The sequence below is a fragment of the Neofelis nebulosa genome, chromosome 1 (genome assembly GCF_028018385.1).
Source record: "Neofelis nebulosa isolate mNeoNeb1 chromosome 1, mNeoNeb1.pri, whole genome shotgun sequence".
NCBI classification, from domain to species: Eukaryota; Metazoa; Chordata; class Mammalia; order Carnivora; family Felidae; genus Neofelis; species Neofelis nebulosa.
The window spans coordinates 234,855,209-234,880,777 of record NC_080782.1 but is presented as its reverse complement, the minus strand read 5'-3'; the positions used below and the strand labels follow the sequence as shown (position 1 = coordinate 234,880,777).

General features: G+C 42.4%; 1 protein-coding gene across 1 annotated transcript in view; it reads right to left on the bottom strand.

The window, feature by feature from the left end:
• The window catches only part of UBL3 (ubiquitin like 3), a 62,837-nt gene extending 49,767 nt beyond the window's left edge, over positions 1-13,070 (bottom strand). Inside the window, exon 1 of the mRNA XM_058688627.1 lies at positions 12,937-13,070. Coding sequence (XP_058544610.1) covers positions 12,937-12,963 — 27 coding nt within the window. The 5' untranslated portion in view covers positions 12,964-13,070. The remainder of the gene's footprint in view (positions 1-12,936) is intronic.
• Positions 13,071-25,569: the final 12,499 nt, after the last annotated feature.

The following is a 25,569-nucleotide window of genomic DNA, read 5'->3' as shown; positions in this document are numbered from 1 at the left end:
ACTTGAAATCAGTAAAAAAAAAAATATCCAAAATGACAGAGTAGGGTAGGGGTGAGTGGTCAGAAACTATGAAATGACCTAACATACATGTAACTGTAGTCACAGAAGGAAAGGAGAGAACTGAACAGAAACAATATTTAAAGAATAGCAGCTAAGAAAATCCCCAAAGTGACAAAAGATAACAAGCCACAGAGTTGAGATGCTCCACAAGCTCTACACAGAATAATTACAATAAAAGTCATACATAAGCACACAATAGTAAAATTGCTGGAAACCAAAGACAAAGATAAAATCTTAAACACTGTCAAAGAAAAACACACTGACTTTAAAGAAGCAACAGTAAAACCAAAAGCTGACTTAACAGAAACAGGGGGAGCCAGAAATTATAAAATAAGTTGAAAGTGCAGAAAGAAAAGACCCTTTAAAAATGAAGGCAAAACAAATGCACTTTTAAGGCATATGAAGGCAGAGAATTTATTACCAGAAGACCTGCACTGAAAGTAATACTACAGGGAACTCCTTATAACAAAGGAAAATGACCCAGAGGTCACTGCAGCGAAACATTAAGAAATGAAGGCTTCCAAAAAGGGTAAATGCGATGATAAAGTGATGAGTAACGGCTATTTTAATAAAAACAGCAACACTGTTATTACTAATTACTACTACCATTACTATTATCTCAGCAGCAACAATAATGTCATCTTTGGGGGTTTACAATAAAGCAAAGCATGGAATACAGAAATGGGATTCAAATATTGTAAGGCCCTTCCATTTTCCTGGAAGCAGTAAGGAAATAACTTACGATAGACTCAAATAAGTCAAAGATGTATATTGTAATCTTAAGGTTGCCAGTAAGGAGATAATAAAAGAATTTATAACAAAAAAGCTAAGAGGGGAAACATGGGGGGGGGGGGAATGTTTAATCAAAAAGAAAGCAAAAAATGAGGAAAGATGTTATAAATGATAGTACAAGTAGAAAACAAATAAAAATGGTCAATTTAAACCCCCAAATTGTGCTAAAGCAGTTACATTAAATGTGAAACAACACAGATTATCAAGTTTAAGAAAAAAAAAAAACAAACAACTATATGGTATGTGAAGAGATTCATCTTATCTCTAAGGACAAAGAAGTGTTTTTGTTTTTGTTTTTTTTTGAAAAGTCCTCTTTTTTTTAAACAATTTTTTTAAAATGTTTATTTCTGACAGACAGAGAGAGAGTGACAGAGAGAGAGAGACAGAGCATGAGTGGGGGAGGGGCAGACAGAGAGAGAGAGGCAGACACAGAATCCGAAGCAGGCTCCAGGCTCTGAGCTGTCATCACAGAGCCCGACGCGGGGCTCGAACTCACAAACCATGAGATCATGACCTGGGCCAAAGTCGGACGCTCAACCGACTGAGCCATACAGGCGCCCCCAAAGAAACATTTTAAAAAAAGATGGAAACAGAAGCCAAAAGTATACTACATCCAGTACATACATACATACATACATACATACATACATACATACATAAGCAAGCAAGCTTTTAGGCGAAGATTATTACTAGAGATAATGACAATAAATGGATCAACCCAGGGGTGTCCAGGTGGCTCAGTTAAGCGTCCAACTCTTGATTTCCACTCAGGTCATGATCTCACAGCTGGTGAAATAACCCACAGATCAAATAAGAAACCACAATGGATATTTTTAAATATTTGGATTGAGTGATAAATAAAAACATATCAGGGGCACCCGGGTAGCTCAGTCGGTTAAGCGTCCGATTTCGGCTCAGGTCACGATCTCACAGTTTGTGGGTTCGAGCCCCGCGTCGGGCTCTGTGCTGACAGCTCGGAGCCCGGAGCCTGCTTCCAATTCTGTGTCTCCCTCTCTCTCTGCCCCTTCCCTGCTCATGCTCTGTCTCTCTCGGTCTCAAAAATAAATAAACATTAAAAAAAACAAACAAACAAACAAAAAAACATATCAGACTTGTGAGATCCAGCTAAAGTTGCTTTTATAGGGAAATTCCATGACTTAATACATACATTAAAAAAAGAAGACTGGGGAGCCTGGGTGGCTCAGTCGGTTAAGCGTCCGACTTCAACTCAGGTTACGATCTTGCAGTCCGTGAGTTCAAGCCCCGCATCGGGCTCTGGGCTGATGGCTCGGAGCCTGGAGCCTGCTTCTGATTCTGTGTCTCCCTCTCTCTCTGCCCCTCCCCCGTTCATGCTCTGTCTCTGTCTCAAAAATAAATAAACATTAAAAAATATTAAGAAAAGAAGACTGACAGTTAATGATTTGAGTATCCATCTCAAGAAACTGGAAAAAGAACAGCAAATTAAATTTTTTTAAAAAGCTAGAAGGAGGGGCGCCTGGGTGGCTCAGTCAGTTTAAGCGTCCGACTTCAGCTCAGGTCACCATCTCGCAGCCCGTGAGTTCGAGCCCCGCGTCAGGCTCTGGGCTGACGGCTCAGAGCCTGGAGCCTGCTTCCGATTCTGTGTCTCCCTCTCTCTCTGCCCCTCCCCAGTTCATGCTCTGTCTCTCTCTGTCCCAAAAATAAATAAACGTTAAAAAAAATTTTTTTTTAAATAAATAAAAATAAAAAGCTAGAAGGAAAGAAATAAAGGTAAAAAAAAAGCAGGAACCAATTAGAAAATAATGTTTTAAATCTGAAAATTGGCTCTTTAAAAACTGATGGAGATAAAGAGGAAGCACAAATCACCAGTAAGCAGATTTAAAACGCAGGTATCGTCACAGATATTATGAACATCAAATAGATAGACAGATAGATAGATAAAAAGCGTGTAAAATTGTAAGCCAAATCGGAAAATTTTGATAAAATGGACAAATCCCTTGAAAAGCAAAACTTGTCAAAATTGACAAAGTAACAGAAAATGTGAATAGTCCTTCATGTATGTATGTAAGAAAGAGTCAACAATCCCCATAAGAAAACTCCAGATGGCTTCACCAGTGAATTCTTCCAAACATTTATAGATGAAATAAAATCAATCCTCACAAACTCTACCAAAGAATACAAAAACATTTCCCAGCTCATTTTATGAAGTCATCATAAGCTTGACAACTAAACCTTTACTAGTCAACCTCTTTCATGAACAAAAATGCAAACATTGTGAATGAAATATAATCTAGCATACGAACAGGGTAACGCACAAACAAAAGTTAAAGTTACTGAGTATTCCAAGGATGCTTTAAACTTATAAATATGTATCCCTCTTCCCCCCCCCCCCCCAAATTTTAACACGTATCTAACACACAGCAACTACATTCCTAAGAGTTTTATCCTAAGAAAATAACCAGGAGCACGTAGGTGGCTCAGTCCATTAAGCGTCGACTTCAGCTCAGGTCATGATCTCACAGCTCGTGGGTTCGAGCCCTAACAGCTCAGAGCCTGGAGCCTGCTTCCGATTCTGTGTCTCCCTCTCTCTCTGCCCCTCCCCCACTTGTGCTCGTGCTCTCTCTCTTTCTCAAAAACAAACATTTTTAAAAACTAAATAAAATAATCAGACGAGGTACAGAGATATGTTTTAAAATATGCATTAGATCATTGTTTATAATAGCTTTTAAATGCCCATAGGTATGAAATTAGCTAAACAATTTATGTACATCAGAATCAGTTCAAAATTATAATATGGTTCTACACTTATTTGTATGGATAGCTCTTTATGACATATGACTAAGTGAAAAAAGCAGCATACAAAAGCAGGAATATTTCTAAGGCAAAAACACTAATTTTATATGAAAGTAAGGAAAATTGAACATGTATCATGAGAACATTTTGTCTAAACATAATGAATTACCATCTTAATTTAAGTTCATAAACAAAAGATTTAACGCCTCAGACAATTTTCATCAGCAGGAAGAACATTTTCTTCTCAGAATCTAGTTCACAGAAAATTGCCCACATATATTTTATATAGACCACAAAAATGCTACTGGATTTGAACCAATCAATAGAAAACCTGCAATACAAAAGTATCTACAGTACAAAGACAAAACCAAAATACTCTGAAAGCACTGAATCCATTAAAAATCTGCGTTAGATATATAAAGCAATAATAGTTTCTACATTCAAAGTGGTGAGTTTATAGGAAAAAATTCTACCGTATGATATATATATTCTCAAAGCTCCAACAAGTTTAAAGAAAACTCCCTTTAATTCTAGCAATTAATAAAAGAATCCACGCTCATTACAATCATTCCAACCCAGAGGTTATACGGTATTTTGCCAAGATCTATAAAACAGGTGTCAGCTCTACCTTACCAAGCTATCTCAGACCAACCAGCAGTGAACGCCAGCAGGAAGGTGTTGGTAAGGAATCTAAGGTATTCTGCTTCGGAGAATGTGCTTGAGGGATATAGCAGGTACAGGAGGGGGAAAGGGCTTAGCTCACTTATCACTGTTACCATCAGACCCAAATTCCTATCCCGGCTCTACCTTTTACTGGCTCTATGACCTCCTTACCCTCTCTAAACCTCGACTGTGAGAAAGTAAAAAGCAGCTCTGCTGATAATCACCCTGTGATGTCTGGACAAGACACAGCAAGGCCAAGAGAAGACCAATAGGCAACAAAACTTCTCCCACGGCCACACCAGAGTTCCAAAATGACTAACATCTGCCCCAGCCCCTTTATTTCTCCTGCCTCCTAAACAAAGACAGCTGAGAGATCACTGAGAGATTACTAACCCACCTGCACTTCGTGGCTGAGGGTATACAATCCAGAGCTAGTCTGTACTTCCCCCGGCTCCTCATTAGAATCATGCAGCACGACCCAAACCCTACCCCAAACCTCTCCCATTTCCTGTCACTGAGGCTTGGCATGGTTCCTCGGGCAGGCGCCCTTCCTTGCTGCAGCATGTCATTAACCTAATTTGTTTCATTCCAGATGCATTCCTGGTGGTCTTACCCTGGTAGGCAGTGGCAGCTTCTTTACCTATAAACCAACTCTACTTACCCAGGGTCACTTAAAGGAAATGTTATCATGTAAAATGATATATAAAATGCCAAGCAGCTGCCTGGTATAGCAAGTACACAGCAAAGACTACCTACTCCTTGCTCTCGGCTCAAAATAAAGCTGTACGTGTAATTTTATTGTTTTAATCATGTACCTTTCACTATCAAGAATCTACATCTCTGCAAAACACAGTTAAGATCAGAAAATGAGCCCCTCAAGTGAACAGAACTCTAAGCAACCAGAATAGACATGATCAAGTCCATGAAATAAAGATCATGCACTTTGCTATACGGCAACTCCTGAAAATCCTACTTGGACGCCATTTGATATTTTTAACATACTTTAATACACTTTGAAAATCTGTCTTCCACATCCATAGCAAATAAGAATCAGCAACTGTAAATGGTCAGAGAGAGCGAGAGGTAAGCATACTGACCAAAGAAAAATATAACTGCTCAACAAGGCAGGGGACAAAAACAACTATAAATATCGAACACAGTAACTCAAAAAGCTCAGAAATCTGCAGTCATCTTATGCAATGGTTCTAAATTCTTTTGACTAAACATCCCAGCTCGAAAATACTTGCGCATATACCTCCAATATATGTATCTTCATTTACAAATCATATTTTATGTGCGTTATAAAACAAATACCAAAACAAATTAAAAGATTAAAATATTGTTTTCAATTTTAACTATTGACCATGTTAAATATTAATTTGTTTTAATCTTGCAATCACTAAAAACGCTATTACAATTAACATTTTAAGTGACAGCACTGTTAACATGCCTTTTTAGAAGTCTTGCTTTCCTGGGGCCTGGGTGGCTCAGTCAGTTAAGCGTCCGACTTTGGCTCAGATCCCCGCATCGGGCTCAGTGCTGACAGTCTGGAGCCTACTTTGCATTCTGTGTCTCCCTCTCTCTCTGCCCCTCCCCCACTCACACTCTGTCTCTAAAATAAATAAGCATTAAAAAAATTTTTTTTTGAAATCTTGCTTTCTCAATTTGTAAAGTTCAATGTATTTTGACGATTTAAGAACTGTTATAAGTCAGGGGCGCCTTGGTTAAGAGTCTGGCTCTTGATTTCGGCTCAGATCATGATCTTGGCTCAGATCATGATCTCAGGGTTCATGGGATCAGGCCCTGCATTGGGCTCTGCACTGACAGCATGGAGCTTGCTTGGGATTCTGCCTCCCTCTCTCTCTGCCTGTTCCCCACTTGCTCTCCGTATCTCTATGAAAATAAATAAAAACAAACTTTAAAAAAAGCACTGCTATAAATCCTAACTGAAAAACTTAGTTCACAAAGATGCATAGATCTTTATGGAAAAACATGTCACTTACTGGTTTACTAAACTGTATCACTTTTCCATCACCAAATATGCACAAGTTGGTTGTTGTTGTTGTTGTTTGAATTTTACAGAGAAAGAGAGCATGTGCGCAGCAAGTGCGGTGTTGGGGCGGGGGGGGGGGGGGGGGGGGAGGCGCAGGATGGCAGAGGGAGAGAGAAAATCCCAAGCAGGCCCCACGCGCAGAGCCCCACACAGGGCTTGATCCCAGGACCCTGGGGTCATGACCTGAACCGAAATCAAGAGCTGAACACTCAACTGACTGAGCCACCCAGGCACCCCCGCACAAGTTTTCATTCAAAGTCAGTTACTGGGGGCACCTGGGTGGCTTAGTGGGTTAAGCATCCAGCTCCTGGTTTTGGTTCAGGCCATGATGTCATTAAGGGGCACTAAGGAATCTACTCCTGAAATCATTGTTGCACTATATGCTAACTAATTTGGATGTAAATTTTAAAAAATAAAAAATTAAAATTAAAACAAACCAAAAAAAAGGTCACGATGTCACTATTCGTGAGTTTGAGCCTGACATCAGGATCTGTGCTGACAGCGTGGAGTCTGCCTGAGATTCTCTCTGTCCCTCTCTCTGCCCCTCCCCTGCTCACTTTCTCTCTCAAAACAAACTCAAAAAAGTAAAAAAGAAAAAGAAAAATTTAAAGTCAGTTACCAGATGTCAACGATATGAACATTTTCTTTTTCCTGACGTCAGATATTTTTGCAAGCTGAGTAAAATGTGTTGCTTTTTAGGTTCTAACAAATGGGTCCAAAGTCCACCGAAATTCTCTGTAAGATTTTTCAACAGACTGGAAATGTCTAAACATGTTTTCAAAATGCTCTCTCCATAACATTAGTCTCTTCTGAAAAGCAGATACTTTCTCACTTAATGATTAAAATGTCAATTTTGCCTTGTAGAGACAACTTACTGTTTGTTTTCTCAAAAATATCTGCTAGGTAGCATAATACTGATAGCTTCTTATCACCATGGAAAAAATCAGCATCTATAATAAAATGTGTAATTCAGGTTTAAGTTCTACAAGTCCTTTTTTTGCAACCCTTTTAAATACTTGGGACAGTGAGCCTCTGCTCCCCATCTCAATTCAAAGTCATAGTCTTTTAAAAGGCATTTTTTAAAGTAACTATGTAATATACCACAGAAACACCACAAAACTTCTGAGAAAACTCATGCTGTTGGCTTCTACATTACACAACTCCCCTAAGTTCCCGCAGCAAACCACACTCATTGTAACCATCTGAATGTGGGCCTAGAAAAGCCTCAGAGACAATCCATATATTAATACAAAACCTCAATGCCTCCCCCTTTTTGGAGCATAAAATTAACCGATACAAATTCTAATCTTATCATTCTCACATCTCAACTGACTTGCCTCATGTCACTTTGTAAATTACTGACACAGCGAAGGGGCATAAAGCTTCACAATCTATATTAGGTGTTCAGGGTGTGAAATTGTAGCTTATAGAATAATGATACGTTACACAGAGAAGTACTCAACAAGGAACGCTCATTGAACCCAATCGATATTATTCAAATGATGACTCTAGATCACCCAAAATAAGTTAAATTATGTGTAGTGTATTATGCTTAAGTACACAGGACAGTAATCCAACTTGTTAGATTGAACTATTTCCAAAAGAGCCTTCACGTACTCAGAAAATTTACTGATTTAGAATGACTTATTCCCCAGTGTTTCCAGTTACCATATATTCTACAATCACTTTCAATTTCTTCTCCCAGAATGAGTGGAATTCTTAAAGAATATATTTAAGAAGCATACATTTCGCTCTCCTAAAATACTTTTACTGTTCCTTATTATGAAAACTAGAGCCATTATTAGGCAACCACTGATTTAAAATAATTTCAAGCCTTAATATTAAAAATACATTTTTCCTATGCAAAGTAGAAAGAGAAGACGACATCCTACACTTCATATTTAACAGCATAATGAGCAGTGGTATGCAACAGTATCTACCTTTTCTATAAGTAACAAAGAAAATAATGCTCCATGAGTCAAGAAAATTCACTCATTTGTTCTTAAATATCTATTCTGTTTTAAAAATCAGAAATAAGACATATCTATATAATTGTCATCGTAGAAGAAGAATCTCAAACGCACTGACAGAAAAGGATTCACACGTGAGGGCTAGCCATGAACTAAAAGCCATTTTCACAGGAGGGGAACATGAGCCGGAGTAGGATTCAGAGCTAGAAAGGAAAAGGCATTCAAAGCTGAGGTAAATTGTCTTCTGTTTTCTTTTTTTTTTTTTTTAATTTTTTTTTCAACGTTTTTTATTTATTTTTGGGACAGAGAGAGACAGGGCATGAACGGGGGAGGGGCAGAGAGAGAGGGAGACACAGAATCGGAAACAGGCTCCAGGCTCCGAGCCATCGGCCCAGAGCCTGATGCGGGGCTCGAACTCACGGACCGCGAGATCGTGACCTGGCTGAAGTCGGACGCTTAACCGACTGCGCCACCCAGGCGCCCCTGTCTTCTGTTTTCTTAACAATAAGTGTCTCATCCAGAACACCGAATGCAAGACATACTCAAGGCAAACAATTTTAGAAGAACGTTCCACTGGAGATACATTCTTCAAGCTGTTCCTCAGGTCACATACTTCTATATATAAACGTACTTATTTATCCACCCTTTAGCTTCATAAAACCTCTCCACTTACACTTGAAAGAAGACTTCCAGCAAGAGAAAGAAAAATTAAAAGGAGCTGTAGGTAAGGAGAACCTGTGAGGTACTACATCCTCTTTTTTCGAAGTTAAAAATGTTCTGTTCCCTGGGCCTTTTTCTAGCATGACATCTTCCCCTGGTAGACTCTGCGTCGCTCATTTTACTTCAACTTGGAAAAGTGATAGAAGTTCACTTTGAAAGGAAATTCATTTTGGTAATTTCCTGTCCACCAGAGGGCTCCCACATTTCTCCACAAATGGAAGAGATCCGTTACAATAAAAATAGTCCTGAAGCACCGAAAAAACTCAAATTATCATGATCTTATTTAACCTCAGACTAAAAATTGTTCTATCTGTTACAATTTCTACATGAACAGCTTAAAAAGATAGAGCTTTTCTCCAAGAGTTTCATCACCGAAAAATGTTTCAAATACCAAAATTGCTTTGCTGTTATCCTCACACGGCCAATTTCTTTCTTAAGTAGGGCTTTCAATTTTACAGATAGCATAAAATATAATTTTAGTCCAAAGCTCTAAACAGTAGCTCAAATGTTTTCTATAATACTTTCATAAATACAGTAATTTATTTCTTGATAGCTTTCCCAGTCCAGAAAACAAAATCATCACCTTATCTACCCAGCCTTAGGCCTTACTATTAGCAGAAAGAGTAAATACCCTCTTTCAGAAAACCTAAACTCATTAACATAATCCATCCTACAATTATTAACAATACTGCCCCATCATGAATTATGATTTGGGCTGGGAAAACAAACATAAAGGAAATGAATCATTTAAACACAATGCATTACAATGATATTCTGTTCAGATATTTTTAGACTTTTTTCACAAATAAGTTATTACACTAGAATGTTAGTAAATCTCTTAGTTCAAACCCAATCACGCTTAGCAAAAGAAAAACCAGTATTTTATGTAAATACACTTATTTATAGATCATATTTACAGAATGTTAATTGCTAAAGTACCAACTGTAAATTTTACAAATCCATTCACTAGGGGTGCCACTCCCCCTCCAAAAAAGATGGATTTGCTAAATTCGGATTATAAAAAAAGAGACTCCTTATGGTAAACACAAAAATTTATTGAATGTTTCGAAAGAAATTGGAAATGTGAGTTATATTTATAAAACAAAAAACGATGCTAAAAAACCTATTTTAAAGTCAGTCACAGGGGCGCCTGGGTGGCGCAGTCGGTTAAGCGTCCGACTTCAGCCAGGTCACGATCTCGCAGTCTGTGAGTTCGAGCCCCGCGTCGGGCTCTGGGCTGATGGCTCGGAGCCTGGAGCCTGTTTCCGATTCTGTGTCTCCCTCTCTCTCTGCCCCTCCCCCATTCGTGCTCTGTCTCTCTCTGTCCCAAAAATAAATAAAAATTTAAAAAAAAAAAAAAAAAGTCACAATCGTTGTCATATAAAGACTTTATCAAAAACATCAATTGATTTAGCAATTACTGTAGCTCAAGAATGAATTATCTTTAATGAAAACATGATAGAGGTTATAATTTCACTGCCCCACCCACCTCATCTCCCAACTATGAATTTTCCTTTACAACAGACAAGCATCATTAACATGTAAAAGAGCGTAACATTTGTTTCTACACAGCACGGACTAGCTGTCACCACTTAGAAACTCGAAAATTTTACTGCACCTAGCAAAAATGTATGTATTCATACGTATCCTGATCAGTTTGGAGTTTATGCTGCAAAAAAAAGGTCAGACTGTGGAAAGCGGTGGGGGTAGGGTAGGATTCGAAGTGGTAAAACTGTTCTGAAAGTAAACGCAAAGTATCAGTTATTGATACGAAGAGTTTAACAAATACAAAACATTTTAATCAACAACTTCTAACCAATATTTGTCATGCTATGTTTCAGAAAGTTGAGAATTCTAGGCACGTATCTAATGAAGGCACTTTTTAAGCAAAAATGCAATGTTAAGGAAGTAACAGCAAATGAAGCTTTAAGAGGTTGTGACATAGGAGGAAAAAAGCCTCAAGACTTCCAACAAGTTGAGCAACTTCAAAACTAGACATGAAAAATACTCAGAACAATCTAATCTGAGGTGTAGATTAGGCACACTCTGAAACAGCATCATCAGGGCATTATATGTTTATTACATAATACTGCTTTGCCCTTGCATATCACCTTTAATCAAGGGATCTCAAAGCACCACCGAATCAAGGCCTTAAAATACAGTCTAAAACAGAAATAGTTATATTTTATAACTGCACCTATTAATAAAACCTTGCCACTAGTTCCCGTCCCCCTGATCCGAGCATTAGCTTCCGAACCTTCTGACTTGGAAACCGTATTCCCCAAATCATTTCAATTTGTAACTGATGCTACGCACATTCCAGCTTGTCTCCGGCACTGGGCCTGAAGAAAGTAGTGGCACTGTTTTAATGACACAAATCTATTTCATTACAGTTTCTGTGGCAGAATAAACAGTACTTAGAGTGGACATACCTTGCACGGATATAACATGGAGGCTTTAGAGAACCAATCTTTGCTGGGGGTGATGAGCCCAAAAAACACTCAACTAACAGGGCAAATAGCACTTTCCAGCTCAGTCCAGAGACCTATGTAGGCAACTTCGAGAGTGGAGTGGAGGAAACCATATCCAGCTACCATTAATGGGGCAGGCAGGAGACCATTCTGGGGTGTGCACACCAGGAGGGAAAGGAAAACTAAAGGGACGATGCAGGAGTTTTAAGACTCAGGAAAGAGAGTGTAAGTTGCTGTGTGGCCACACAAGAGACAGAACATTGTGGTTCCTATACATTAAAATAGCATGTTAAATGGCAAATCAAACGTAAGCAAAATGGCTTGAAACCAAGGTCAAAGGTGCCATTTACAGCCATTCAGGTGGGTGGTTTTTGGGTTTTTTGTGAGTCTGTAAATGAGGTTCGATCCTATAGAAACATCTGACATTTTAAAATTTAACCAGCCAAGTTCAATTTTGTTTTTTCACTGGAACACACGAACACTCAAATGTTAATGTTATGTTAACTTCAATTCTTTCATAAACAAGATCATTCATCTTCCTGTTAATTGCATTATGTTCGTCCCTAAGACTGCGAAGTGTAATTTCAATTCGCACAAACCCACCCCCTCCCAGCACTGTAAGCCTGCACGGTTACTGTTAGCCAACACACTCACAATTTTAACAAACATGAACCTTTAGAAACCCAAAGAAAAGCATCAATAAGCAAGAGTACTTTTTGTTTCAAGTTCTCAACATTCAAGGATCAAGGCTCAATAATTTGTTTTATTAGCTTTGAAAAGTCCAATGATGTAATACGAGTAAATATTTGCTACTGAAAGTCCTGAAAATCCGTAAGAAGCACCAATATGCGGTCAGTCTAGATGTGTAAAAATTCCAAAACATCTTAACATTTCTGTTGCCGTACTTGTTCACCCAGACATACTGGAAAGCTCCCAGCGAATTCCAGTAGACTTTTTCTTGCAGACCTACACGTCCCTGCGCTTGAAAACATCAAGTTTGTATCTACTGCATTAATGATCCCGTCAGTGTCACAGAACAAGATTCCCGTTTTCCTGTCTACCTCTGTATCTAGTAAGGACACCCGTCCTCAGCTCTGCCCACTGTCACTGACGTTTTCAGAAGCTCTAAGATCAAGTGTTCAAAGGCTTCTAACAGACAGGGAGGAGATTTTCTCCACTTCAAGCTACATTGCCACATTTTCCCTACTTCTCCATCGTCTTAAATGATTCAGAAAACACAACCAAATGAGAAAAGCCATATTAAAAGCGGTACTTCCTAAGACGGGGACACCAGAACCTCCAACTTCTCCAAATCTCCCGCACCGTGGCGTTTCAACAGTCCCCCGCAGACCTTCACCCCACGCCTGCATCCTTTCTGATTAAATAAGATTGGAAACCACAATTAAATCAGTGTCGTAACTTATCCTTCACTTACCATATCCGCCGGGACATTACTGGACATCTTGCCGTTTGATATACACCCAGATGTTTACCGGGGGGGGGGGGGGGGGGGGGGAAATTACAACAAACAAAAAAGAGCAGAAGTCTTCAAGCTACAGAAATCAACCTTGATCTCGATCGGTTCGTGATGTGCTTTCCAAAAAATAAGTTCTTTCGGAGTCACAGCGCCGGCCTGGCCGAGGTTCCGAGCGAAGAGGAACAATCCCCAGGAACTGGGTGGCCGGAGCCGGAGGGAACTCCCGGGCGGACAGCAGCAGCCCCCGTCGTCGTCGTCGTCGTCGTCGTCAGCAGCAGCAGCAGCAGCAGCAGCTCCAGGACCGGCCGCGCCAGGTAGACCGAGCCGAGTGACACACGGACATGGAGCGGGGTGGGAGGGGGTTAAATCCGCCTTCCTCCTTTCCCAGCCCGGCAGTGATTCACACTTGCTCCCGAGTCAAGTCCTCATTAAGCAGGAGGAAAATGCCCCGGCGTGGATGTACACAGATAACTATGTGGCTACACATGGACGCGTGAGCAGTGAGTGGCGGCCGCGCAGGAACCGGCGCCGGCGGTCGGCTCGGGGAAACGGCTCAACTCGCGCTGCCGGGGCTCAGAGCCGGGCCGCGGAAACCCGCGCTCAAGGGCATTTAACTAGTTGGGGGCCGAAGCGAAAGCCCGGGGCGGCGAGCGCGGGGAGGGAGGTGGGGGCGCGGGGAGCTCGGGCCGGGCGGGAGACCCCACGGCCCCTCGGGGCTCAGGCCGCGGGCGCCTCCGGGCAGCGGCGGGTCTCGGGGCGCATCGTCTCCGGCTTCTCGGCGCTCCTCTCCTGCCTCCGCCACCCCCCGTCGCCGCCTTCCCCTCCCCTCCGACGCCGACTTCGGCTGGTCCCCGGAAGAGGCCGGGTCCTCCCTCTCCTCAGCCCGGGAATGGTTTCCTCTCGGAGCTTTGTCTCTCCTCCTCCACCTCCTCCACTTTTCAGTCTCAAACGCCGCAGCCGCCTCCTGTCATCGCCTCTCAAGCCAACATGGCGGCGGCGGCGGCAGCCGCCTGAGCGCAAGTCGGGGACACGGGGAGAGCACGGCCCCTCCTCGCAGCCGCCGCCCCCGCCCCCGCCTTCCTTTCTTCCCCGCCCCCCCTCCCCCCTCGCTCCGCGGACACCCAGTGCGTCACTACGGAGACCACCCTCGAGCATCATGGGAAGTGTAGTCTACGCCGGGGGTGGGGGGTGGGGGGGGCGGCCTAAGGCGGCCTCTCGGGACTCCGAAGCCACGCCCCTCCTAGCAACAGTTGCTAGGAAAGGAAAGCTCGCTTTAGCTCAGCTGCCCTCTAGGAGTTAGGTGATACCTGCTACCAGGAGTCCTGTGAGCGGGTGAATTATTTGGAGAAAATAATTCTGCACAGAGAAATCCCCTCAAGCACAATATACGCACAGACTAAAAATACGGTTTACCTCCAAGAAGAATCATTCATTTTAATGACAGCGCGCTCTCCACATCCTGCAATCTCAAAGCATTTTGTATAGTGATTTCATCTAGGTCTTTTCAGCATTGCATTTGGAAGATCAGAAGCAATCATTGATTTCCAATAAGGTCGTAGAAGTTCAACAGGAACAAGGATCTCATTAAGCGGGGAGAATGTTTGAACATGTGTTTCTTGAAGACCTAGGGCCACAAAGCTACAATCCAGTTAATTGAAATTACCAAAACCTGTATGAGGTACAGTAGTATATCACGCCAATTGTGTATCAATAGGAAATAGCTGCTACAAACTACATGGGGATTCACCAGTTTACCAGGCCAGCCCCCAAATTTTATTTAACTCGAATGTAATAAAAACCCTACACACCCACAGTGATTAGCAAATAGCACAAAATCATACCATTAGGGAGAAACTTAGAGGAAGACTATGGCTACTCCAGATTTAGGAACAAAATTCAGAAACCACCAACGTCTATCTGAATCCCTGTCCAGATCTCTCAGTGCTTTGGCAGAGTATCTTAGCAAGGGCAGTCTCAGTAAGACACTTATAAAAGAATGTCAACAGATTTAGAGTCTGAAAGTCACCTCTCCAACCTACAGCGATGTGATCTCATCTGTAAAACAGTCTTGCCTACCATCCAGTTGTGCGGATGAGTTAATGCATGGGAAGTAAATCACTTTGTAAATAATAAGGCGTCATTTGATGTGAAATGTTACTACTCATTCATTCAGCAAACACACGATCCAGGCTCTCTGCTAGGCACCAGGAGTTTAAAAATGAATAATCTAGGCACTGTCCTCAGGGAACTCATTGTTGAGAAGCCTATGTCATTCCCCACAGCAATCTCCGCAGTCAGGTTTGTCTCATTAGGATGGAAACTCACAGGACATTGGGAGTATGTGCCTCCTGTGTAGCCCGACTGGAGAAATCCCAAGCACTCCTAGGGACCCACATCAGCCTGTGGTGAGTTAGGGTGGTAACCAGGAGGGAGGGTGGCTCCCATCCACAGAGAAACCGAAGGACGGAAGAAAAAAAGAGGCCCAAATCTCACCACAATTAGGCTCCAGGCCTGGGTCTAGAAATTCCTGACTCTCTAGCCATGTGATTTCCCAGGGCCTCTGGTCGTTGGTTGCTCCTTCTTCATGGTTAGCCACCGCAGAGCTGTTCCCACCAGGCCTCCCGGAATGAGAGCCATTGAAAATGCTTCAACTGACCAATGAGTTCAGAAGGAGCACGAAACACATTTCGGACTAACTCACAAAGTTAGTTATCCACCACTCCCCTAACTCCAACCTTTATCCAATGACCGCCCTGGCCCAGGCTGCGCTAGGCCTAAACGCAACTGGAGGTAGAAAGGCAGGAGGCAGAGGCTGGCAGGACCCACAGAAACTCTGGCTCACACTTCCTCTGCGGCCTTCTAGTAGCCACACGGCAACGGACGTAGTGACCGCCACTGCCAGCCCGAGACCCTGACATTTCTGACGCATGATGCTGCTCATTGCCGGGCACCTCTACCGCCACTAAAAAAGGCCACATCTCTCAAACGGAAAACCGCTGCGCCCAGCTGTGTTTCCGATCGCTCTTCTAAGAGAGGCGGAGACATCATTCTCAGTAAAGCTCGTTATAACTCTTTCCTAACAGAATCCAAGGCGTAAGGGAGCATTAATGAACACTCTCTGTAATGCCTGAAGTTCCAAAACCTCCCACAAAAGACCACCAGAGTCGTAAGTCAAAGCCAAGCGGCAAGGGTCGTCTATTGCAGGTTCGAACCTGGTCCTCTGCGCACTCGTCGCCGGTGACACAAGAGGCCACGATTAGGGTTGGTATAGCGTTTTTATAGACAGAGACAAATAGCACAGGGGAGGTTTTTACTTGTGGCGGGAGGAAGAAAGGGGGAAGGGGGTAGGTGAGGAATGTGCTAAGCAAGCAGGTTTACAGAAGCGAGAAATGCCGGTTAGTTTGTATACAATCACTCATTCCATTACATATCAGACTACATTTAGGAAGTTTTACAGCCCATTCTACAGCGGGTTACAATCAGGAAAGGTCTCACAATGCTCATAGCAAACAGCAAGCAAAACAGACTTCTCAGCAATTATATTTCTTATCAAAGATCCATAATAAGCAGAAAAGAGAACCTAGCTTTAAACTAAGGCAGGGCTGTCATTTGGATTCAAAGCTGTTCCTTTCACTTTCAAATTCTCCCACTTTTCTCCTCTTACTCTCGGCTTCCTAGCTCAGGCAGACGAGAAGGGAGGCTGAAGAAAGAGCCCGGTCGTCCCTGACCGGGAGCAGTGATACCTCCAGAGACTATTCATCTACTGTAAGCATCAGTTTGAAAGAACGCGAGAGACAGCATTTTGGTACCAGCAAAAATAACTTCCCAGGAAATGAAACGGCCTGACGCTGTCATGAGTTAGCTATGAGACCTTTGCCAAGACGCTTTGCCTACCTGACCCTCGATTTCTTCATCTGAGGAGGTAGGACTAAATCTCTAAGGTCCCTTCTCTAAGAGTCTATGAGTGTTGAGTAACACCTGTGGCCTGTTAAAAATATCTTCCCCAAATGTTTCCTCGGGGGTACGAGGAGGGGCTTTTGGGAGAGGAGGGAAAGTTTTAAAATTAGATTATTGCAATGGTTGCACAACTCTATATGTACTAAAAACCATTAAATTGTACACTTTAAATGGGTGAATTTATTATTTTTGTAATTATGCTAAAATACATGTAATATAAAATTTACCGCCTTCACCGTCTTCAGGGGCACAATTCAGCGGCTCCAAACCCATCGAACAAGCCCCCATTTCCTCCTCCCTCCAGCCCCTAGCAACCACCATTCTACTTTGTGTCTCTATTAACGTGACTACTCTTGGTACCTTATGTAAGCAGAATCGGACAGTGACTGTCCTTTTGTGACTGGCTTATTTCACTTAACATAATGTCTTCAAGGTTCATCCATGGTACAGCATGTGTCAGAACTCCCTTCCTTTTTAAAACTGAATAAATCTTCCGTGGTATATATACACCACATCTCGTTTATCCATTCATCCATTGGTGCACATTTGAGTTACTGCCACCTTTTGGCCATTGCAAAATGGGTGAATTTTATGATACGTAAATTGCATATCAATGAAATTGTTAAAAATATATCGTCCCCCATCTGCCATTAGGGATCTGAAATGATTCCCATCTTAGGATCTTTCCTTAAGGGCTTTCTCAAGGAAACTCATGAATTTTAACTAGACAGAAGTATTTCTTTCTATGAGACCAATAACCTTTAATCAAGTATTACTTTGGTTGATTATCTCATTATACCATTCGTTGTCAGTTATTAAAGCTCTGAGAGTAGGAAAATGCCACAAGAGGCAGAGAAAGGTCTCCAACAATGCCTGGGGGGGTGGGGGAGGGAGAGGGCAAGGAGGCACAGACACCTTGGTACGGCCAGAAAATAGAAGCAAGAGCCCCGAAGACACCCTTTGCCACATCTGTCCAATTTTGCCCAAGGCTGGCCCGGTCCTCTTTAGCTCCCGTGGAAGAATCATTTCAAAGGGTCCCTTTGTAGGATTCTACATTTCTTTCTCTTGAGAAAGTCTATAGGAAGCCCCCTAATGCCAATATAAAGACTCCTAACATACAAGGGGTCTCAAGAAATGTAATTCCCTGGCACAACCGGCCAAGGTCTTTCCTCTGAAAGTAGAGATAATTTGCTTACTGATTTAGTCATGGACTTGTCCCCTGTAGTCTTTACTCTTGCAGGAGCAGAATGAATGCATGAGGGCTTCTGGTTTGAGAATTGCGATCTGAAGGAGTTTGGGATAAGGAGAATGGAATTAAGTTGTATAAGTCATAGATGGGACACTGGGGCTGACTTAATTGTACTCCCAGGAGCCCCCATACACACACTGCAAACATGGCCAGCCCTTTTCACCCTATACCTCCCTGACCAGAGATTCTCAACTTGGTCCTCATCAGAGTCACTAAGAGCCATTTAAAAAAAATTTTTTTTAACGTTTATTTATTTTTGAGACAGAGAGAGACAGAGCATGAACGGGGGAGGGGCAGAGAGAGAGGGAGACACAGAATCTGAAACAGGCTCCAGGCTCTGAGCCATCAGCACAGAGCCCGACGCGGGGCTGGAACTCACAGACCATGAGATCATGACCTGAGCCGAAGTCGGGCGCTCAACCAACTGAGCCACCCAGGCGCCCCACTAGGAGCCATTTAAAAAGACAGATAGAGGGGCGCCTGGGTGGCGCAGTCGGTTAAGCGGCCGACTTCAGCCAGGTCACGATCTCGCGTCTGTGAGTTCGAGCCCCGCGTCGGGCTCTGTGCTGACAGCTCGGAGCCTGGAGCCTGTTTCCAATTCTGTGTCTCCCTCTCTCTCTGCCCCTCCCCCGTTCATGCTCTGTGTCTCTCTGTCCCAAAAATAAATAAAAAACATTGAAAAAAAAAAAAATTTAGAATAGCATAGCCAACCAGCTTCTGTCTCCTTAGGGTTAGTATGGTTTAAAAAAAAAAAAATAAAAAAAAAAATAAAAAGACAGATAGATGCCTGAGCCATAGCCCAGAACAACTAAATCAGATTTTCCGGGGGCAGGGCCTGGACCTGGTATTGTTCAAAGTTCCCCCTTGTAATTCTCACATGCAGCCACAGTTGAGAAACACTATGTAAGCTAAATACCTTCAAGTTCAATTCCCTCTTTTTCCCCCATCAAGGTTCCTTTATAGGACTGATAACCTAAAGGTACTGTGATTTGTCAAGGTGACCTTTGGCCACAGTCATAGTGGTTTAAGGAACAAGCTTTCGCACTTGTCCCCCGCCCCCCACCCCATTGCACTCATTTAGCCACCAGGGCATTGACCTCACCTCTGATAGAACCCAAGTCTCTCTATCTTAAGGCATTTCTCTCCTTTGCTCAGAGTCCAGGAAGAGGTAGAGACAGATAAAGTGAAAATGAAAATGCCGTGTGATGAGTTGATAAATGCCACCATAGGAATAAGCACCCAGGAGATAAGGCAAATTTGGCATTGAGGTGTCTGGAGTCGAACCAGGCAAAAGCCAGTGGAGCAGGCAGGGTGGTCAGGAAGAGAACACACGGGTCAAGACCCAGACTAAGGCTAAGGGGTGCAGGAAGGGGAGGTAACTGAAGTTCAGGTTCCTGCTTGGGAGTAGGGACAGGGGTGGGATAAGGAAATGGCAACAGAGAGAAACGGAGCCCAGTCCCCCAGGACTCTACGGTTTAGACACTAAATCAGATTTTCCAGGGCAGTTTGGATTTACCGTGAGAGCAAATGGAGCCAACGGGAAGCATGATGATAAGATTTGTTTTCATAGAAAGATGGAAAAGGCCTCAAACTCTAATGACACCTCTTCTCTGTGTATTTTGGGTTAGTTGTCCTGTTGTGTGACCTCTTGGATCCACATAATTTAAAACCTCTTAAGGGGTCTGGGGGATTGTCAAACTCCCCACTCTTCATTTCACAGATCAGGAAGCCACCTGATCATGAGGACTGACTCCGCAATACAACGCTTATTCCTCTACTCCCTGTCCTGCCAACAAAGTCCCACAAAAACAGGGACTTTTAGTCATTCTACTACATGACGTATATTCATCCCAAGATGTATTTTCTCTCTCCTTTTTTTTTTTTGGTTCCACATATGTGAGGTTCACACAGTATTAGTGTTTCTTTTGACACTTTTTTTTTAAGTTTATTTATTTATTTTGAGAGAGAGAGAGAGAGAGAGAGAGAGAGAGAGAGAATGAGTTGGGGAGGGGCAGAGAGGGAGTTGGGAACAGAGAATGCGAAGTGGGCTCTGTGCTGACAGCAGAGAACCCGATGCGGGGCTCAAACACACGAGCTGTGAGATCATGACCTGAGATGAAGCGGACGCTTAACCAACTGAGCCACCCAGGTGCCCCTTGACCCTTTTTTTTTCACTCCATTGTGGGTATTCTGGAAATAAGTCCTTTGCGAATATATTCCCCAGGCTGTAGCTTGTCTTCTCATTTTCTGAACAGTATCTCTTGGCAAGCATAGTTGTTGCAGTCTGATGAAGTCTTAGTTACAAATATTTTTCTTTAATGGTATTCCGTCTCCCTGCTTGCCACCAGGTCATGAAGATATTATCCTGTGTTTTCTACTTTGTTTTAGCTCTCCTATTTATATTATTATATACTTTTAGGGTTGTTCCACACCATTTGGTGAAATAACTTTTTTTTTTCCATGGAATTTATTTGACGTCTTGGTTCAAAATCAACTGACTGGGGTGCCTGGGTGGCCCAGTTGGTTAAGCATCCGACTTCAGTCAGGTCATGATCTCACCGTTTGTGAGTTCAAGCCCCGCGTCAGGCTCTGTGCTGACAGCTCAGAGCCTGGAGCCTGCTTTGGATTCTGTGTCTCGCTCTCTCTCTCTGCCCCTCCCCTGCTCACGCTCTGTCTCTCTCTGCCTCAAAAATAAATAAAACATTTAAAAAATTTTTATAAAAAAAAATAAATAGATGATAGATAGATAGATAGATAGATAGATAGATAGATCAAGTCAACTGACTGTATGAAAATAGGTCTATTCTTGGACTCGGCTGCCATAATCTATCCCATTGATCTCTTCAAGTCTTGAAGTCAGGCAGCCTATGTCCGGTAGATCTGTTCTTCTCTTCCAAGATTGTTCTGGCATTCTAGATGCCTTGCATTTCCATATAAGTTTCAGAGTGAACTTGTCAATATCTATTTTTAAAAGACAGCCTGCTGGTGTTTGAGGTTCCATTGGTTCTGGAAGTCAATATGGGAAGAATTGACATCTTAACACTATTGAGTTTCTGCTCCGTGAACATGATATACCTCTTCATTTTTTAGGTCTTCTTTACTTTGTCTCAGTCATGTTTTATAGTTTTCAACATAGGCATTTTACATGTCTTTTGTGAAGTTTATTCTTCAGTATGTTATTATTATTAACACTGTTAGCAATGAATTAAAATGTTTCCCAATTATTTACTGCTCGCATAGAGAGATACAACTGGTTTTTATATGTTGACCTTGTATTCTGATACCTACCTTGCTAAACTTATGTTTTAGTTCTAGTTGTGTTTGTTTGTTTGTTTTCATTCCTTAAGACTTTCCACAGAAACAATTGAGTTGTCTGGTATTTCTGAAACAAAGAGGAATATCAATATTCTGGAAATTCAGGAATTTAGAAAAACATTTTCATTTTATGTATATTTCCGTCTAGGTTTTTTGTGCACGAATCTTCATACATTTATGGGATACATAATTTTTTCATTTAAATATTAAATGAAAACTCCTTTTTTGAACGTTATACAAATATGCATGTTTACAAATGGCTACGTAAACTTCCTATTCCTCACTTTTAAATGCTGTATGCTGGGGCACCTGGGTGGCTCAGTCAATTAAGCGCCTAACTCTTTGTTTCAGCTCAGGTCATGATCTCACAGTTCCATGAGTTCAAGCCCCACATCGAGGTCTGTGCCAACAGGGTGGAGCCTGCCTGAAATTCTATAAATAAATAAATAAATAAATAAATAAATAAATAAATAAATTTTTTAAAATACAAATAAAATAAAAATAAATGCCGCATACTATTCTGTTGCATCAATGTGCTACAACTTAGGAAATCGCTTTCTATTTGGAGGACATAAAGGTTCGCTCACAATTGTCTGGTTTTCGCACATACGGTTTTTGCAACAATTGTTTGGTTTCTGCATTTTGAATTACTTGTTTAGGCAACAGTCCAGAAACAGTTATCACTGAGTCAAAGTCTGTGAGCATTCCTGGGGTTCTTGAACCGCACAGCCATGTTATTTTCCTGCTTAGGATGATACTTTTGGAGGCTCCTGGGTGGCTCACTCGGATGAGCATCCAACCCTTGGTTTTGGCTCAGGTCATGATCCCGGGATCGTGGGATTGAGCCCCGCATTGGGTTCTATGTTGACTGTGGAAGCTGCTTAGGATCCTCTCTCTTTCTCTCTGTCTCTGACTGTCTGTCTCTCTCTCTCCCCTCCCTCTATCTCTCTCCCCTGCTCATGCTGTCTCTCTCAAATAAAATTAATCTTTACAAAAACGAATGCTACCAATGAACGAGAATACCAATGTTAGCACCCTACCTCCAGCCGTCATATGTACCTACAGCTGTATCTACACATTTATGATACATACGTATTCTGTTGACACCGCATCAGTGTTCGGTGGTAACAGAGAGGGGTGTGAGCCCCTCTTAGATCATCTCATCCATTCCTCCCCACTCCAACGAAAGATACACTCCAAGTAAAAACAAGTGTGTGCTTTGCAAGCTCAGCTTCATACTCACACCCACATCCATACACACACACACACACACACACACACACACACACACCATATAGAAAAACCTCTTCTATTTAGACTTTTGGGAGCTGTCCCTGCCCGTGTATGCTAATTTATTACACTAAGAAAAAAAAATACCCTGTGCTTTGTGGTTGACCTGCCAGTTCCCCCAGAGGGCCACTCATCTGGGAGCTTGCTTTTGGACTGTAGACCCACTGTCTCCACCCTGAAGGTCATTTTAGGACAAATATCAATTTGCTAAAATTCCGAAGTTATTCCCAGATTTACAAAAAGTTACTGATGTAATACAGTCTCTGGGCCACCACATCAGGGATGGAGGAGGGAGCACCAAGTTTTGCTACAGTTTGGCAGCTCTGTTATTTATCTCATAGACCGCATCCACCTGTGCGTCCATGGGTGTCATGGGTCTCCACCTACTCCAGCTACCAACTCCTGAATGGCCAGAGCTGACTTTTACTCATCTTTGTATCCCTAGAGCCTACCAGTGAATAAACAGCATTCCCCAAAACTTGTCCATGAGGGCATTGAAGAGATGAACTTCTAAAATGCCTTTCCCACTTCTGTGATTTGTGTAAAGCCAGGGATTACCCTCTCGTATTATCTTCGGGCCTAGAGGCGTGTCTCATTCCCACAGAAATGATATACAAGGCTTCGCTCGATGGCTCTCCTGCGACTAAGAGAATATGCCAACAGAAAAGAAGACAATTTCTGGGGGAAGGCTGGGTCCTTTTTGTGAAAAACAAAAGTTGCATCTTTTAGCAGTAGCCTGTTTTTAGCTGGTTTGTTTGGTTTTGTTTTGTTTTGGAATTGTCTGAGACTTCATAAGCCGCCAGAATGGTAGTTCTTGTGTTTTGCTCCCTACAGATGTCCCACAATGCCTTTCTTCCTGACCTGACCCTACTGTTGCTCACACTGTTGAAGCATCCAGTGCTAAAGCTGGAAGGGACCTAGAGATGCTATCATGTCCATCTTTTCTAACAAATGAAGAAATCTGGGGCGCCTGGGTGGCTCAGTGGGTTGAGCGGCCGACTTCGGCTCAGGTCACGATCTCGCGGTCCGTGAGTTCGAGCCCCGCGTCGGGCTCTGCGCTGCCAGCTCGGAGCCTGGAGCCTGCTTCGGATTCTGTCTCTCTCTCTCTCTCTCTCTCTCTCTGCCCCTCCCCTCTGTCTCAAAAATAAAATAAACCTTACAAAAAATTAAAACAAAAACAAAAACAAATGAAGAAATAGACCCATCTTGAGAAGCAGCCACATTTTGTCTGTAATTGGCAGATGTGCATAAGAATGAGTTTCCTCTAAATATACTTACTACTTAGGGAGTGAGATTTAAAAAAAAAAAAAAAAAAAAAAAAGAATGCGTTTCCTCTAATATGTTCCAAGAAACAAAGAGGCAAAATGGTTCCTAGTGACATTATGCAATTGTTGAATTATTTTATAGTTTTGTGTTAGGTCATGACAAATACACCAATAAATATAAGATATATTATCAAATTGATATTATTATATACAACATTATTCTTGGTTTTCATTGTCATAGGAATCAGCCCACCATAATAGGGTTATTCAATGAAAAACAAAATTTTTTTTTTTTAATTTTTTTTTTCCAACGTTTTTTTTATTTTTATTTTTGGGACAGAGAGAGACATAGCATGAACGGGGGAGGGGCAGAGAGAGAGGGAGACACAGAATCGGAAACAGGCTCCAGGCTCTGAGCCATCAGCCCAGAGCCTGACGCGGGGCTCGAACTCACGGACCGCGAGATCGTGACCTGGCTGAAGTCGACGCTTAACCGACTGCGCCACCCAGGTGCCCCGAAAAACAAAATTTTTAATGCCAAAAGTAATAAAACCTTAGACAATTTTTAAAAATTCCTAAATCAGCATTATATCCCCGTCACTGTAGCCAAGAGAACTGTCCTGATCACTAATCTTGTGACACGAACTATAAATTCTATTTCTTTTGTGTCCCAACAATCTCTACCGTAGTCATTTTTTGACACTAGTTTTTTGATCGATTGAGCCATAATTATCCCACACTGTTCACATTGTTTTTCTAGTCCCCAAAGGAGATAGTGGCATAATCAACAAACATGTTGCATACTATATTAATATTTAAAAGAGCAGAATAGGGGCGCCTGGGTGCCGCAGTCGGTTAAGCGTCCGACTTCAGCCAGGTCACGATCTCGCGGTCCGTGAGTTCGAGCCCCGCGTCAGGCTCTGGGCCGATGGCTCGGAGCCTGGAGCTTGTTTCCGATTCTGTGTCTCCCTGTCTCTCTCTGCCCCTCCCCCGTTCATGCTCTGTCTCTCTCTGTCCCCAAAATAAATAAAAAACGTTGAAAAAAAAAAAATTTTTAAAAGAGCAGAATAAAGAATCAAAGAGATTTCTCCAAAGCCTTATGCTTGTTCTTGAAAGCTTCCAACGTATTAACATCGACAGGGAGGTCACTACAGCTGGAGAACGACCGGAGTCAGAGAGTGGCCTCTGTCACTGCTGATTCAGTCTTTCAGTTCTTTTACTGGGCGACTGCCCCCATGGCTGAATTTCGTGACCGTGTTTCTCAAACTGAGTAATCCAGCCAGCATAGCGTCGCCCAGCATGCCCCTTAGAGCCTTCACATGGCAGCCAAGACTGAACTGTCCCATAGGGGCAGCAACAATCAAAGAACCGATGCCCTGTTTAACCGGGGGTCTGGTCCCACGTGTCGGCAGCCTACGTATCAGATTCCTGCCTCATCTCTTTCAAGGGGGGGGATTCAGTGGTCATTTTATCGTAAGGACAACTTTGATTAACGCCACAGATAAAGGAGAAGAC